This window comes from Salmo salar, chromosome ssa22 (genome assembly GCF_905237065.1).
Source record: "Salmo salar chromosome ssa22, Ssal_v3.1, whole genome shotgun sequence".
Lineage (NCBI taxonomy): Eukaryota > Metazoa > Chordata > Actinopteri > Salmoniformes > Salmonidae > Salmo > Salmo salar.
Genome location: NC_059463.1, coordinates 22,623,301 through 22,639,063, shown reverse-complemented (window position 1 = coordinate 22,639,063; position 15,763 = coordinate 22,623,301). Strand labels below are relative to the sequence as shown.

Here is a 15,763-nt window from a genome sequence, read left to right as displayed (position 1 = left end):
CAGTCCGACGGACTAATCTGGGTTTGGCGGATGCCAGGAGAACGCTTCCTGCCTCAATGCATAGTGCGAGGAGGAATAATGGTCTGGGGCTGTTTTTCATTGTTCGGGCTAGGCCCCTTAGTTTCAGTGAAGGGAAATATTAATACTATAGCATACACTGACATTCTAGACGGCTCTATGCTCCCAACTTTGTGGCAACAGTTTGGCGAAGGCCCTTTCCTGTTTCAGCATGACAATGCCCCCGTGCACAAAGTGAGGTCCATACAGAAATGGTTTGTCGAGATCGGTGTGGAAGGACTTGGCCTGCACAGAGCCCTGACCTCAACCCCATCGAACACCTTTGGGATTAATTGGAACGTCAACTGCGAGCCAGGCTTAATCGCCCAACATAAGTGCCCGACCTCACTAATGCTCTTGTGGCTGAATGGAAGCAAGTCCCCGCAGCAATGTTCCAAAATCTAGTGGAAAGCCTTCCCAGAAGAGTGGAGGCTGTTATAGCACCAAAGGGGGGACCAACGCCATATTAATGCCCATGATTTTGGAATGAGATGTTCGATGAGCAGGTGTCCACATACTTTTGGGGATGTAGTGTAGCTCTCTGGCAGGTACATTCAGGTCAACTTTAACATATTACAATAATACAAATGCAGTACAAAGCCTCATCACATCCAATTCATCAGAATGAGGTGCCCATTAGCAGCTGGCGACCCTCTCTGGTCTATAGTGTGATTAATATGTCAGTCTAAACAGCCACCCCCTTCTCTCCCCTCCCTTTTTTCCTCACACAGCACAGCAGCATCACATCAGCCTCCGTGATTAATTATCCTGTGTTTGAAACGGCCTGGCAGGCCAGTTCTATTAATACAGAGCTGTTACAGAACATACTGACTTCCTGTTGCTCGTGGCCTTTCTGAAACACTGCTGTATTAACATTATGCGTTAGTGGTACAATGTTGAGGAACTAACTATGCTTCTCTTCATGCATTGTATCTTGGATGGATCATTAGACATGTACGTCCCCTAAGAGCATGTGTTTGGTTGGCTGGTTGGTCATATGATGTGTGTAACGTGTCCATCTGTCCCTCCCTCTGTCTTTGCCTTGCAGGTGTCTGTCCTGTGTGAACAGTACCTTCCGCTGCCACTGGTGTAAATACCGCAACCTGTGTACTCACAACCCCTCCAGCTGCTCCTTTCAGGAGGGCCGTGTCAATGCCTCAGAGGTAGCTACATGGCTATGGATTAACAAACACCAGATGAACAGTTTTGTCTCTATAATACACATGAACACATGTTTACGTTAACCAGTGTTTAATCTATCTTTATAATTGAATGGACCTTGATAGAAGCTTTTTGATGTCTGACCTTTGACTCCTGGCGTACGTTCTACAGGACTGCCCCCAGCTGCTGCACTCTGGAGAGATCCTGATCCCAGCAGGGGAGGTGAGACCCATCACCTTGAGGGCCCGGAACCTTCCCCAACCCCAGTCTGGCCAGCGGGGTTACGAGTGTGTGCTCCACGTCCAGGGAAACAACCACCTCGTCACCGCCCTGCGCTTTAACAGCTCCAGCGTGCAGTGTCAGAACAGCTCAGTACGTACTGTGTGACCCTCTCTAACATCGCCGGGACCAGCCTCAACCTGGCCGTGCATTATCCATGACCATTATCTCTAGTCTAGTGAATTATATCTGAGGTAGTCCCTGAGCGCATTCTGAATCTGATCTCATCCCACTGAAATGATCTGTGATGTGGTGTCTTGATAAAATAAGAAGTAGGTTGTCTGCAGTGGAAGGACTAAAACAGACATCTAAATTATGTCTGAAACCTAACATGTCCATGCCATTCAAACATACATCTAGGTCCTTGTATTTGGGACAAAGTATGTTCCCTTGAGACTCAAGTTTTAGTGGGGACCAACTTCTCAGATAGTTGAGTGAGGAAGAGTGGCAGACAGGGCTACACAGACTACATGACATTTTAATGTATCTATACCGCACTCTCCTCTCTCACGTCCAATGAACAGCCTCTCCACAGAGTCCTGTCCCAATATGGGCACGTCCCAGTGGAGAGGAGCAGACAGTGATCCTAGAAATGACAGGTGGTTAAAAGCCTCATCTATCTCTCTCTCTCTCAGTACATCTATGAGGGTGTAAGGATCAGTGACCTGGCTGTGGACCTTTCTATCGTTTGGAACGGCAATTTCATCATCGACAATCCCGAGAAGATTAAAGGTGCCTGTGCCATCCATCATTGCCTGCAATTGCTGAGGAGTGGAAAACAGTCACTCTGTTGGGATGGATGGGGTCTAGCCCACGTCAAAGCTTTCCCTCTGCCTTCAGATAAAGTTCACATGGCACTCACACTCTACTGTGTTATTATTAAGTACTGGCCAATCATTTGTGCTGTGAGGATGAAGGGTGAACTTTTGTGTTTACCATTTTGGTTTCTGACTGTTAGAACTCTTTCCATGATGTATTTGGTTGTAGAATAGTGCCATTCAATATCTAAATACTGTGAAATATATAATTCAACTGCGGTCCTCCTCTATCCCACAGTGCACCTGTATAAGTGTGGTGCCCAGCGGGACAGTTGTGGCATGTGTCTGAGGGCCGAGAGGAAGTTCCAGTGTGGCTGGTGCAGTGGAGAAGGCCGGTGCACCATGAAGCAGCACTGCTCACCCATCAGCCCCTACGCCAGCCGCTGGCTCAACCTGTCCGCCAGGAATGTCAAGTGTACCAACCCACGCATCACCGAGGTTAGTTAATCAGTGAGACCCTTACCTTTTCCTGCAAACCTCTACTTTAACCTTCATCATTATCCATCATAGGGCCTTAGTAATAAGAGGCCTTCTCAGAAATAACCAGTAAAAACAATGGGATCAGTCCTTAGACATGAGCATCATATCCTCCTTCAAATCAGTAGAACACAATTAAGGAAGGACTATACGAGACACAGCGTGTGCCACATCGAGTACAACATTATCTCTGCAACCAAATGAACGCAGCCATGAGCCATGCACTATGCAGCCTATTTTGTGAGTCTTTTTGGCCCTAACTCCTTCTTTATTACGAGAGACATAGTGGGTCAGACAGACATATAACTAATGCTCCCACTTCAAAGAGCCGCGAGCCTTTGAAGTCCCTGTCACATTATTAGTGTTTCAGTGGCAGTCTGGGAGGGAATTGATTCAGACCCGGGCTGCTACTGCCTGCTGCTGGGAACAGGGATAGAGCTGCACTACAGACCTGAGGGATGTTTGTGTGGTCAAGCCGTTTTAAGGAGAGCTTCTGAATAGTTATCTTTGTACATAGTGATGCAGTGCTACTACAAGGCCTGCGCATGGAATATTACTTAAAGGCTGTATTTGAACCACATGATTTCTGATTGATATGTTTTCTACCTATTATTTTATCCTCTCACTTTGAAACACTAATATACAGTGTTCTGAAGTGTTCTAAATCTCACACTTCTCCATGCCACTATCTCCTCCCTATAGGTGAGCCCAGTGGCAGGGCCTCCAGAGGGGGGAACACTGGTCACCATACAGGGAATGAACCTGGGCCTGTCCTTCTCAGAACTGTTGGGGAACGTGGAGGTGGCAGGGGTACATTGCACTCCACAGGAAGAGGGCTACATCACTGCAGAACAGTAAGAGCCAACACGCACAGAAGCACCCAGACACACATGCATGCACACACTCAGGCACTTACACTCAAACACATACACATACACACAAAGAATACAACCAATGATATAGAGATAAACAGCTTGCAGCAGGCTTGCTTTAGTGTACTGAGGAGTAGAGAGCAGAGCTGTTTTGTGTGTCTTCGTGAGGCTGACGGCACCGCTGTAATTGAAATGCGCTGCATGTCACTGACTGCAGGGACAATCTGTTAGCCATGGGTTTCTCTCACAGTCATGTCATTCAATTGGTCCATGGCTGAGGGCACCTTATTTATATCCTTGTATAAAGGAACATGCCAGCAGAAAATTGGAAAACTCGCCCGACATAGCAGAGGGGGGCGAGAAGAGGATTCATTGGGTCCTGTTATTGTCGGGTGAAAGGTTAATCCCTAAGACATTTCTGGGACTACTCATTTAGGCATTACAACCATTATTTTTACTGTAGGTCAGTTTTTATAATGACTTATTCATTGCGTCCTTAATCTTATTGACCCGCTAACAAATTTATGGAGAACACACTGTTGCCATGGTGACCGAGTTAATGGTGGGTGGTAGAGATGGGGTGTAGTTTAACATTGCTATTCTATTGGTGCTATTGGTTTTCCATTAGGAAGAACGATGGCCTTCCATATTGACCTACCACTACTTTGAAAGTCTGCCACAATCACATTGAATGGAGAGACCAACAGAAAAAAGCACTTTCTGTTCACTTGAAAAACGTGTACAGCAAAGTAGTTTCTCTCTCTCTCTCTCATATCTCTCTCTCATATCTCTCTCTCTCTCTCTCTCTCTCTCTCTCTTCTCTTTCTCTTTCTCTTTGTGTGTGTGTGTGTCTTGACAGGATTGTGTGTGAGATGGACTCTACAACCCAGGGAAGGGCACCTGGTCCAGTCCAACTGTGTGTTGGTGAATGTAGACCAGAACTACGAACTCAGTCCTCCCAGCTCTACTCCTTTGTGGTATGAAATGCATACATAGTACACATCTCTCTACTACAGTATTATTGCTCTGGAACAGTTTGTTCTCATACACTATCATATGAGTCATCGACAACAGAGTTGACAAAGTAACATGCCATGTGGAATATTGAGAAAATGCTCTTTTCCCAGACCTCTAACCTGGTGGGACTGACCCCTGGCCGAGGGCCTGAGTCTGGCGGCACTAAGGTCACCATCATGGGGGAGAACCTGGGTGCTGGGAGCAGAGTGAATGTTACCTTTGGAAACCAGACCTGTGAGCTGTACAGGTGAGTGCAGAGGAGGAGGCCAAAAGAGAACCCTCTACGGAAGCTCCTACAAAGATGCTTATATAAAAGTGGGGACTTGATGAAAGTACTACTCTTGTTTTTTCGGGACCTATTTTAAAAGGCCCTGTGCAGTTAAATATGTGATTTTCCTGAGTTTTATATACACAACATGACCAAAAGTATGTGGACACCTGCTCGTTGAACATCTCATTCCAAAATCATGGGCATTAATATGGAGTTGGTCCCCCCCTTTGCTGCTATAACAGCCTCTACTGTTCTGGGAAGGCTTTCCACTAGGTGTTGGAACATTGCTGCGGGACTTGCTTCCATTCAGCTACAAGAGCATTAGTGAGGTCGGGCACTGACGCTGGCTCGCAGTCGGCATTCCAATTCATCTCAAAGGTGTTCGATGGGGTTGAGGTGAGGGCTCTGTGCAGGCCAGTCCAGTTTTCCACACCGATCTCGACAAACCATTTCTGTATGGACCTCAACTTTGTGCATGGTGGCATTGTCATGCTGAAACAGGAAAGGGCCTTCCCCAAACTGTTGCCACAAAATTGGAAGCACAGAATCATCTAGAATGTCATTGTATGCTGTAGCGTTAACAGTTCCCTTCACTGGAACTAAGGGACCTAGCCCGAACCATGATAAACAGCCCCAGACCATTATTCCTCCTCCACCAAACTTTACAGTTGGCACTATGCATTGGGGCAAGTAGCTTTCTCCTGGCATCCGCCAAACCCAGATTATTTTTCAACGCGTTTCCACTGCTCCAGAGTCCAATGGCGACGAGCTTTACACCACTCCAACCAACGCTTGACATTTTGCATGGTGATCTTAGGCTTCTGTGCAGCTGCTCGGCCATGGAAACCCATTTCATAAAGCTCCCGACGAACAGTTCTTGTGCTGAAGTTGTTTCCAGAAGCAGTTTGGAACTCAGTAGTGAGTGTTGCAAACGAGGACAGACATTTTTTACTCACTACACGCTTCAGCACTCGGCGGTTCCATTCTGTGAGCTTGTGTGGCCTACCACTTCGCGGCTGAGCTGTTGTTGCTCCTAGAAGTTTTCACTTCACAATAACAGCACTTACATTTGACCGTGGCAGCTCTAGCAGGGCAGAAATTTGACAAACTGATTTGTTGGAAAGGTGGCATCTTATGACGGTGCCACGTTGAAAGTCATAGGATGCCATAGTCTTCAGTAAGGCCATTCTACTGCCAATATTTGTCTGTGGAGATTGCATGGCTATGTGCTCGATTTTATACACCTGTCAGCAACGGGTGTGGCTGAAGTAGCCGAATCCACTCATTTGCATAAATACTTTTGTATATATGCTTTTGTATATACAGTGTATTTTTCCACACTATGAGGTTGGATTAATTATGATAATGGTCTTTTAGTGTAAGAGCTGTTTGAAAAGACTCCCTGAAATTGGTGGGATGGAGTTTTGACCTGCCTGGTAACAGCACCAGGCATTAACTTAGTTAGTAGACCAAGAAAATGAATAAGAAATGATTTATTGAGAAATTGCTAAGAAGCCATTTTTGTTTATTTTCGACCATTTTAATTTAAAACAATCCCAGAAGGTACTTAATTGTTATCCAGAAGAGTTGCTATTTGATACTGAGAAAAAAAATACATTTTGGACCTTTAAAGATCAAAAAGGCCCTCGTTGTGAGAGTCAGTAGGGTGAAGAAAATGAACCATTAGCTATAAATCCTCTAATTACCACTTTTCCTCTGTAACGTGTCTCTATTGAGGAAGAGGCAGACAGTAATGCTCGCTCGCCCTGCATGGTAATGCGCATAACTCACTGTAGTAGAGTTAAGATTCCCACGCGGTAAAGAGTAGGCACAGACAGAATCAAAGGAATTTAACCTTGTTGGTATTCCCTGTTGGTTTTCCCAGACGGACCATGTCGGAGATCGTGTGTTTCTCGGCACCCTCTGTGACGGGCGCTGGCCTGGTGCAGGTCAGCCTCATTGTGGATCTGGCCAAGGTGCCAGGAAACCTGAGCTTTGAGTACATTGAGGATCCCACAGTCCAGCGCATCGAGCCAGAGTGGAGCATCACTAGGTACAGTAGCCCCCCCAGCAAAGAATAAACTGATATTTTAATCAACTATTGATGTTTTTCCTCCATTTGGTTCAGCTGTATATTACTGAGGGATAAGGTGAGTGAAGATGCAAGGCACCACAGCAACCTGCTCTGCTGGCCTTCCTGTCAAAGATTATGCATGATAGTTGGTGCAGTGCGGGGTGTGACTCGAGGACACAGAAACAGCCAGCCAGGGAGAAGTTATGCAGTGGAGTGGCTAGTGGCTTTCTACTCTGTCAACTGACAGAGGATTTCACAGACTTATAATTAAAGTCCCATCGTCTCATCATCTGTGTGCAGTCACACCATGTGGCCACCAAAGCTTAGGTATCCTTTGAAGTGTGGGAATGACTGGATCCATCTCAAGCTGACTAGACAGATGTTCCACTTTTCCATTTAGTTTCTCTCTTCTCTTCAGGTCGGTCTCATTTTATTCTGAGCTTTACATCTAGTCCAAGTGATATCATGGCTAGTTTGTTTGTGTTAATATATGTAACACAATCAGGTAGCATTCAGGAAATGCCAGTCTTGGATACCTGATAGATGAATAAACAGGAAGCCAGCTGGCAGAACCATTCCACTTGGCTCTAACTGCCCAGAACAGTTCAATGTTTTCCTGGTACCAAAAAGTACAACTCAACACAAATCAGGTGATTTTGATGACGACAGGAAGCCGAGGAAACTGCCGTTTATCTACCGGATCACCTATTCAGTGGCCAACATGGAGGTGTAAAATGGTGTATGTGTTGTGTTTTCTAGTGGACACACTACCCTGATGGTGACAGGGACCAACCTAGATGTGGTGCAGGAGCCGAGGGTCAGGGTCAAGTATGCCGGTCACGAGTCTGTCAACGTGAGTCTGTCACTGATAACATATTACTGTATCTCTTTCCCCTGTCCTGTATATTGTCTTGTCCTGAGAAATGGTGGCCAATTCTAATTGGCATTTCAAAAGTGTTGACAAGTATTTCTTTGTGCTTGTCTGTCTCTGTCCCTGGATCGCTCCCCAGGTGTGTAAGGTGCTCAACACCACCACGATAAGCTGCTTTGCTCCCTCCCTGAAGGCAGAGTACACACCGGAGCAGGAGTCAGTGAAACACGTGGAGGAGTTTGGTTTTGTCTTCAACAACGTGCAGGCCCTGCTCACCTACAACAGCACCAGTTTCATCTACTACCCCAACCCTTACCTAGAGCCCTTCAGCTTGTCTGGGGTGCTAGAGCAGAAACCTGGCTCCCCCATCATACTCAAGGTGGGACCACCCAGTCCAACCTAGAGCAGCCCATGACTCTGTAGCACTACTGTCATAAGATGAGGAGTTCTATCTACTGACCTGACGGATGTGGGGTATCCCTCTCTGTGTTGCAGGGGCGTAACCTGGTGCCCTCGACATCTGGAGGGGCCAGGTTGAACTACACTGTGCTGATCGGGGACACACCCTGCTCCCTCACCGTCTCTGACACACAGCTCCTCTGTGAGCCACCGAACCTCACAGGCCGGCACAAAGTCCTGGTCAGTTTGTCTAAGTCCAGTTCTAGATAAACTATTAAAGGCCCAAAGCAGCCGTTTTTGTATCAAATCATTTCTGTGTAACAATTAAGGAAGAATTTTGATAAGACAGTCTGTGAGTGGTCTGAATGGGGAGGGGAAAACTGAAAACTAGCTGTTAATGGTAGACAGGTTAGGAACTCTCTTTGTTATTGGTCTATTAACTTATTTACCACTCGGTGATGTCACCAAGCAAGCCAAAACTCCACCCATGCAAAACCTGCTGATTAGAAGTTCTTGAGTAGATTGTATTTTCAACCAGCAACTGGTTGGAAGTAACACTGATCAAATTATTTCAGATTTTTACACTGTTCTTTTCATTAGCTGCTATACAATATGATACAAAACACCGGAAAACTGAATTTTGACTGCACTTGGACTTTAAGTCAAATGCAGCTTGGCCAAGGTCAAACAAACATATAAAAAGGAAACTATTGATCAGTATAGTTTACCTATGTGTTACATTTTGCATGAGGGCCTATGCACGCGTGTGTTTATGGTTTATTGTCTATGTATAGGTCCAGGTGGGTGGTCTCCACATCTCTCCTGGTGCAGTCCACATCCGCTCAGACAGCCTGCTCACCCTCCCCGCCATCTTCAGCATCACGGCTGGAGGAGGCCTGCTGCTCATCATCGTCTTCATCGTCCTATTGGCCTACAGACGCAAGTCGCACGAGAATGACCTCACTCTCAAACGCCTGCAGATGCAGATGGACAACCTGGAGTCGAGAGTGGCTCTGGAGTGCAAGGAAGGTGAATCTGACCAGCACATGTTATCAGACAATCTCAACTGCCCATACAAGAGAACAATAACATGATAATAACTCACAAAAAGCTTGAATATGGACTAGATTCCTCCAATCATGCGCTCTCTCTCTCTCTCTCTGTAATTGCGCCTAGCTTTCGCTGAGCTGCAGACTGACATCAACGAGCTGACCAGTGACCTGGACAGGGCTGGGATCCCCCACCTGGACTACCGCACCTATACCATGAGAGTCCTCTTCCCTGGCTTCGATGACCATCCTGTACTCAGGGAGCTGGAGGTAACCAACCATTACCACCATTACAAACTTGGCAACATCTACTGTATCTGTACATTATTTGTAGAATCAGATGATATACCCCATGCAAGATCCCTTTACTCTCTGAGGGTTCTCTCTGTGTGTGTGTGTAGGTGTCTGGGAGCGGGCAGCAGGGTGTGGAGAAGGCTCTGAAGCAGTTTGCCCAGCTGGTGAATAACAAAGTGTTCCTGCTGACATTTATTCGTACTCTGGAACTCCAGCGCTCCTTCTCCATGCGTGACCGCGGCTACGTGGCCTCGCTCATCATGACTGCGCTGCAGGGCCGTCTGGAGTACGCCACAGACGTGCTCAAACACCTCCTTTCTGACCTCATCGAGCGCAACCTGGAGAGCAAGAACCACCCTAAACTACTGCTGCGCAGGTACAGACAGAGAACGCTCGTTACCTGTTTTTATGAATGCTGAAAACCTCCTATCACACAGAATAACTGTCACAAATGGAGAGAGAGAGGAGAGAGAGAGAGAGAGAGAGAGAGAGAGAGAGAGAGAGAGAGAGAGACCACAGTAGTGATTTGTGACCTGTTGCCACAAGAATGGGCAACCAGTGAAGAACAAACCCCATTGTAAATACAACTCATTTGTATATTTATTTGCACATCGTTACAACACGTAACACATTTGAAATGACATTTGAAATGTCTTTGTTCTTTTGGAAATTCTGTAATGAAATTCTGTAATGTTTACTGTTCATTATTGTTTATTTCACTTTTGTTCATCATCTATTTCACTTGCTTTAGCAATGACAACATATGTTTCCCATGTCAATAAAGCCCTTGATTTGAATTGAGAGAGAGACCGAGAAAGCGGGAGGGTATACAGCCATTGTCAGTCTGACTTATACTCTATGTGCCACTCATGAAACATTCAGCTGTAGCTCACATTTCCTCCCCTCCACCTCACTTTATTCTGCACAGCACATTGTTTTCCCAGGACTGGGAGAAGCCTGCTAAATCTTTCATAGGAGGCACTCAATCTGAGACACACTCTTTAAATATAAGGATGTGTTAACATGGGAGCCAGCAAGGCTGACCTTGTTAGCCCAAACATTCTGCAGTCACAAAAACAATCCCGAAGATAATGGAATGCAGGCTATGGGAAAGAAGTGACAGCCAGCTATATGTATGAGATGGAGCATTGAGCAGGAGCTAGGAGCTAGAAGCAGAGCTGCCATGTCTATCGGCACCATCTTTGGAAAAGGAAAGAGATGAGCAAGTTAGGAAGCTGCAATGGAGGTATACTGTAGTATGACCTCTAAAGGGAGGCAAAAGGTTCATTTTTAACAGTTAGATATTTGAATGTTTTATCAGATAGAACATACAGGTATGTTTTAGTGTATCTATTGATACATAATAAATCACGATCTTGCCCATACAGCGCCACAGATGATAGGATGAGCACTGCTGACACAGTGAAAGGAGAGAAAGTGGTCAGATAGTAGCTTTTGCACAATTATGTCATGACCCAAATAGGTTCCATTCTATAGCCGCACCACTCAGGTTCTGGTCCTCTGAGACCATGCAGAGCAGCATATTACTTTTACATAAACTAACTCGCCATGTTGTTTTTTACACAACACTGGGTTGTCTACCGTCCCTCTTAAGCATTCTCTCTACCTCAATGGTCAGACCACTCTACGTTCCGACAACTCCCTCTTCAAAATGTGTCCATCTGTTCCTTTCTTGCAGAACCGAGTCAGTTGCAGAGAAGATGCTGACTAATTGGTTTGCCTTCCTACTTCACAAATTCCTTAAGGTAATATCAATGACTTGGAACCTCATCACTGCAGATGTCACCATGATATATCACTACAATCCTCGAATGATTGTTATTGATTATACACCAGATGGATTTCTATGTGCGTTGGGATTGCACGTGTGTTTTATGAACAATGTACATCTCCTCTCCTTTCCGCTCTCAATCCTCTCCTCTCTCACACTTCCTTTCCTTCCTGGACAAAGGAGTGTGCAGGTGAGCCTCTCTTCATGCTGTACTGTGCCATCAAGCAGCAGATGGAGAAGGGACCTATAGACTGCATCACCGGGGAGGCGCGCTACTCCCTCAGTGAAGACAAACTCATCCGCCAGCAGATTGACTACAAGACCCTGGTGAGTCACCATACCATATGACAATATGTCTTAGATGTCAGATTCTATTAAAACCACTTGGAGTATTTTCTTAATTATAGTTACCACCATAAAAGTGAGAGGCTTGTTTACACCACAGTTGGTAGGTGACATGCTGTGTGCGCCTCTGTAAATATTAACTCATGGTGCCCTTATGTTAAAACTCTGAATAGGAGAAAATTCATTGGCTACTGTAGATAATACAACAGTAAAGAACCAAAAGGATGATACAAATAATGTTTGACATGCTGTTCAGTGACACAATCAGCTAAGAGTTAAAACTGATGATGTAATCAAGGCTTGGCCACTGGGAGAACTTGTCCGTAGCTAAAGCAGAAGTTGGATGCAGCAGCAGTGTGGCTCATCCCCCAGGCATTAGCCTGAGAGCAGCCCAGTTACAAGATGTCACGTCTCTGGTCACCCTGTGGGAGAGGTTGTGTCTCATTATCCATTTAATGCCCCACTAGAGCTGGCAACGCGACATCCAGCTGAAAGTGTGAAATGACATTTCTGGCCAAAGCTGTGAGAGAGATGGCACACAAGGAGAGGAGAGCCTTTTCCATGCAGCCAGGAGGCCAATTTAAAGAGAGGGACAGTGAATACTAATAACAGCACTCTCTCTCTCTGCTCCCTCCTCAGACTCTGAGCTGTGTGAACCCAGACAACGAGAACAGCCCTGAGTTCCCCGTCAAGGTGCTCAACTGTGACACCATCACCCAGGTGAAGGAGAAAATCCTGGATGCTGTCTGTAGGAACATGCACTTCTCCCAGAGGCCTCGGGCTGCGGACATGGACCTGGGTGAGACAGACTGGCTCCGGTCAGAATGAATGGATGACATACAATAACTAGTACAGTGATTATTCACTGTCTGCTTGTGTCTGACTTATTGAACCTTGAAAAGGGACTCATAGATGCACACCTGGGTTTTTCCCCCCACCAGAATGGCGCCAGGGGAGGACGGCACGGGTGGTCCTGCAGGATGAAGACATCACCACTAAGATTGAAGGAGACTGGAAGAGACTAAACACCCTCATGCACTATCAGGTCCAACCACTCAATCCCCAATCCCCATCACACAGTTCACTAACATGAATGTACATTCTGTTGTCCACAATGCTGCCTCTGGCCATAGTAAACCAAACTGATCCACCTCTCTCATCTCCTGTATGAGTCAGCTGCTTCCTGCTACGGGTAGATCATGGGGGATGTTCATGTTAATCAGCTTTAAATAGAGCACTAGTGTAAACACATTAAAGTCCATCTCACTCTGCACTCACAAATGCTCTGACTATGGGGTGTAAAACATGTTTGCATTAAGCCAAGAGACAAAGACATCCAACTTTAGCTGCCACACCAGGAGGGGGGTTTGAAAGAGATGAATGTGTTGATAAACTCTATCAAGGAAATGAACAATTTCCCTCGATTACTTTTAGTCTCTCTGGGGGGAAATGCTCCCCTCTGCTACATACCTGGTTCTGTGACAGCCCGGTCTGTGGCTCCTGTAGAGCAGCAGCAGTGAATTCTACTCATGCTGGGAGCCTGCTTTACTGCAAAAGGCATGCACACCTCTCTGACCTTCTTCTCCCCTACCAACCCACCACAGGAGCCTGCTGAGGGGAGGATGGCTCATAATAATGGCTGGAATGAAGTGAATGGAATGGGTTCCAGCCATTATTATGAGCAGCCTCCTGTGCAGGGTTGGTAAGGGAGAAGAAGGGTCAGAGAGGATTTTAATTACCATTCCAATTATTCCGTTCCATCCATTATTATGAGCCCATCCTCCCCAATTAAGGTGCCACCAACCTCCTGTGCAACCCACACACTCACTCCGTTCTACCACAGCAGGCCACCTTGTGACTCGTGTCCAGGTCCAAGCTTCAAAGCTTCAGTGACAGCATCTTCTCCAGGGTTGCGCAGAGGGTTCTGGAACTCCCTCCCTCCAGCCATCTGTGACTCTGAGTTCATCTCTATCTTTCAGTCCCGCCTGAAAACCCACCTCTTCACCATTGCTTACCCACTAAGTTCAAGTTCATTATACTGTATATCCCAAATTGTAAATTGAATAACTTCTATTGGTCTTCATCGGGCCAAATTTCTCATATCAATGTCATGTTTTGACCCAATAATGTTGATTTGGGAGTGGGTCAAACTGGCATGAACCCTTGTGTTTTCCATATGAATCCTGCAGGTGTCAGACCACTGTGTGGTAGCCCTGGTGCCCAAGCAGATGTCCTCGTACAACCTGCCCTCCTCAGCCAGCTTCCCACGCAGCATCAGTAGATACGGTCAGTCAATCAGGCCTGCCATGGAGCCACTCTCACCACCAAACCACTCACTTACCTATTCATTATTCTACCGGACCGACTGAGATAATATTTCGTGACTGTCTGTCTGGCACCCTCTCTCTCCGCAGATGTACCGTTCCGCTCCACCCCCACCAGTCCTGACAGCCCTCACTCCCGCGTGCCCATGCTCACCCCGGACATGGAGAGTGGGGTGAAGGTGTGGCACCTGGTCAAGAACCACGACCATGGGGACCAGAAGGAGGGTGAGCGCGGCTCTAAGATGGTGTCCGAGATATACCTGACCAGGCTACTGGCTACTAAGGTATTCCCTTACTCTCCCCCAGAGCATCTTAGCAATTACAGATTCAGTCATTTTGTTCCAACGCTATGGTGTGTTTTTAACATTCCTGTGGTTTTTTTCTTTAGGGTACACTGCAGAAGTTTGTGGATGACCTATTTGAGACGTTGTTCAGCACTGTGTGCCGGGGCAGTGCTCTTCCGCTCGCCATCAAGTACATGTTTGACTTCCTGGACGAGCAGGCTGACAAGCACGGCATACATGACATGGATGTTCGCCACACATGGAAAAGCAACTGGTGAGGGAGTGCAGATTTAATGCGCTACTTGAAAGCAATAATGATTTTATGTTGATCGTCTCAATATATATACTGTCTATAAACTGTTCTTTCTCATCCTCCCTCTGTCCCAGCCTGCCTCTGCGCTTCTGGGTGAACGTGATCAAGAACCCGCAGTTTGTGTTTGACATCCATAAAAGCAGCATCACAGACGCCTGTCTGTCTGTGGTGGCCCAGACCTTCATGGACTCCTGCTCCACCTCAGAGCATCGCCTGGGCAAGGACTCCCCCTCCACCAAGCTACTCTACGCCAAGGACATCCCCAACTACAAGAGCTGGGTGGAGAGGTGAGATGAGTGTGTGTTTTACTTACATCACTCAACTGTAATATTATTAAGGGATTCGTAGTTATTCTTTTACACTGAAATCACAGAGGAAGACTGGCTTTAGTGTCCTGACTACCTTTACAGCTTACAGTCACAGGTGGTGGACCACCTCAGTGCCATCGGCAGAACATCGGAGACATCTGCTTTTCAGGGGAAAAGGAAGAGACCTGTGACAAGACTTTCGCTTTTGGGCATGCGCTTTCTTGTTAACAGTCCCCAGTGAAACATATACCCACTGGGCACACACTAGTTGAATCAACGTTGTTTCCACATCATTTCAATTAAATGATGTTGAACCAACGTGGAATAGATGTTGAATTGACGTCTGTGCCCAGTGGGTAGCAGCTAGCTGCGACACGTTTGCCAGCTTGCGCTCGTTGAACAGTGCAGAAGAGAACTTCTCAACAGTGTTTTTATCTCGTCATGTCCAGAATGTGGGGTGTGTAGTTTCAGGCGTTTCTTTCACGCCTGCTATGTTTAGGTTACATGTTGGCTGACAGAACAGCGCGTGTGTGTTTCTGTCTCCCTCTAGGTACTACGCGGATATAAACCGCCTACCTGCCATCAGTGACCAGGACATGAATGCATACCTGGCCGAGCAGGCCCGTCTTCACTCCAATGAGTTCAATGTGCTGTGTGCCCTGCACGAGATGTATGCCTACGTCAGCAAGTACAGCCAAGAGGTGAGGCCCTATACCTCAATGTCTTTACAAAATACAGTAGGGGGCTAGGGTGGCATC

At 46.5% G+C, this 15,763-nt stretch overlaps 1 protein-coding gene across 1 annotated transcript in view; it reads left to right on the top strand.

Moving 5' to 3' along the window:
• LOC106583001 (plexin-A2) overlaps positions 1-15,763 on the top strand; it is a 50,705-nt gene that overhangs the window by 32,759 nt on the left and 2,183 nt on the right. The window contains exons 9-31 of the mRNA XM_014166698.2: positions 1,106-1,220; positions 1,390-1,590; positions 2,133-2,229; positions 2,554-2,753; positions 3,495-3,646; positions 4,524-4,641; positions 4,792-4,928; positions 6,838-7,005; positions 7,786-7,879; positions 8,037-8,276; positions 8,393-8,536; positions 9,091-9,325; positions 9,473-9,615; positions 9,747-10,015; positions 11,339-11,405; positions 11,612-11,758; positions 12,416-12,575; positions 12,718-12,821; positions 13,966-14,062; positions 14,191-14,384; positions 14,489-14,658; positions 14,772-14,984; positions 15,556-15,706. Of these exons, the coding sequence (XP_014022173.2) occupies positions 1,106-1,220; positions 1,390-1,590; positions 2,133-2,229; positions 2,554-2,753; positions 3,495-3,646; positions 4,524-4,641; positions 4,792-4,928; positions 6,838-7,005; positions 7,786-7,879; positions 8,037-8,276; positions 8,393-8,536; positions 9,091-9,325; positions 9,473-9,615; positions 9,747-10,015; positions 11,339-11,405; positions 11,612-11,758; positions 12,416-12,575; positions 12,718-12,821; positions 13,966-14,062; positions 14,191-14,384; positions 14,489-14,658; positions 14,772-14,984; positions 15,556-15,706 (3,616 nt within the window). The remainder of the gene's footprint in view (positions 1-1,105; positions 1,221-1,389; positions 1,591-2,132; positions 2,230-2,553; positions 2,754-3,494; positions 3,647-4,523; positions 4,642-4,791; positions 4,929-6,837; positions 7,006-7,785; positions 7,880-8,036; positions 8,277-8,392; positions 8,537-9,090; positions 9,326-9,472; positions 9,616-9,746; positions 10,016-11,338; positions 11,406-11,611; positions 11,759-12,415; positions 12,576-12,717; positions 12,822-13,965; positions 14,063-14,190; positions 14,385-14,488; positions 14,659-14,771; positions 14,985-15,555; positions 15,707-15,763) is intronic.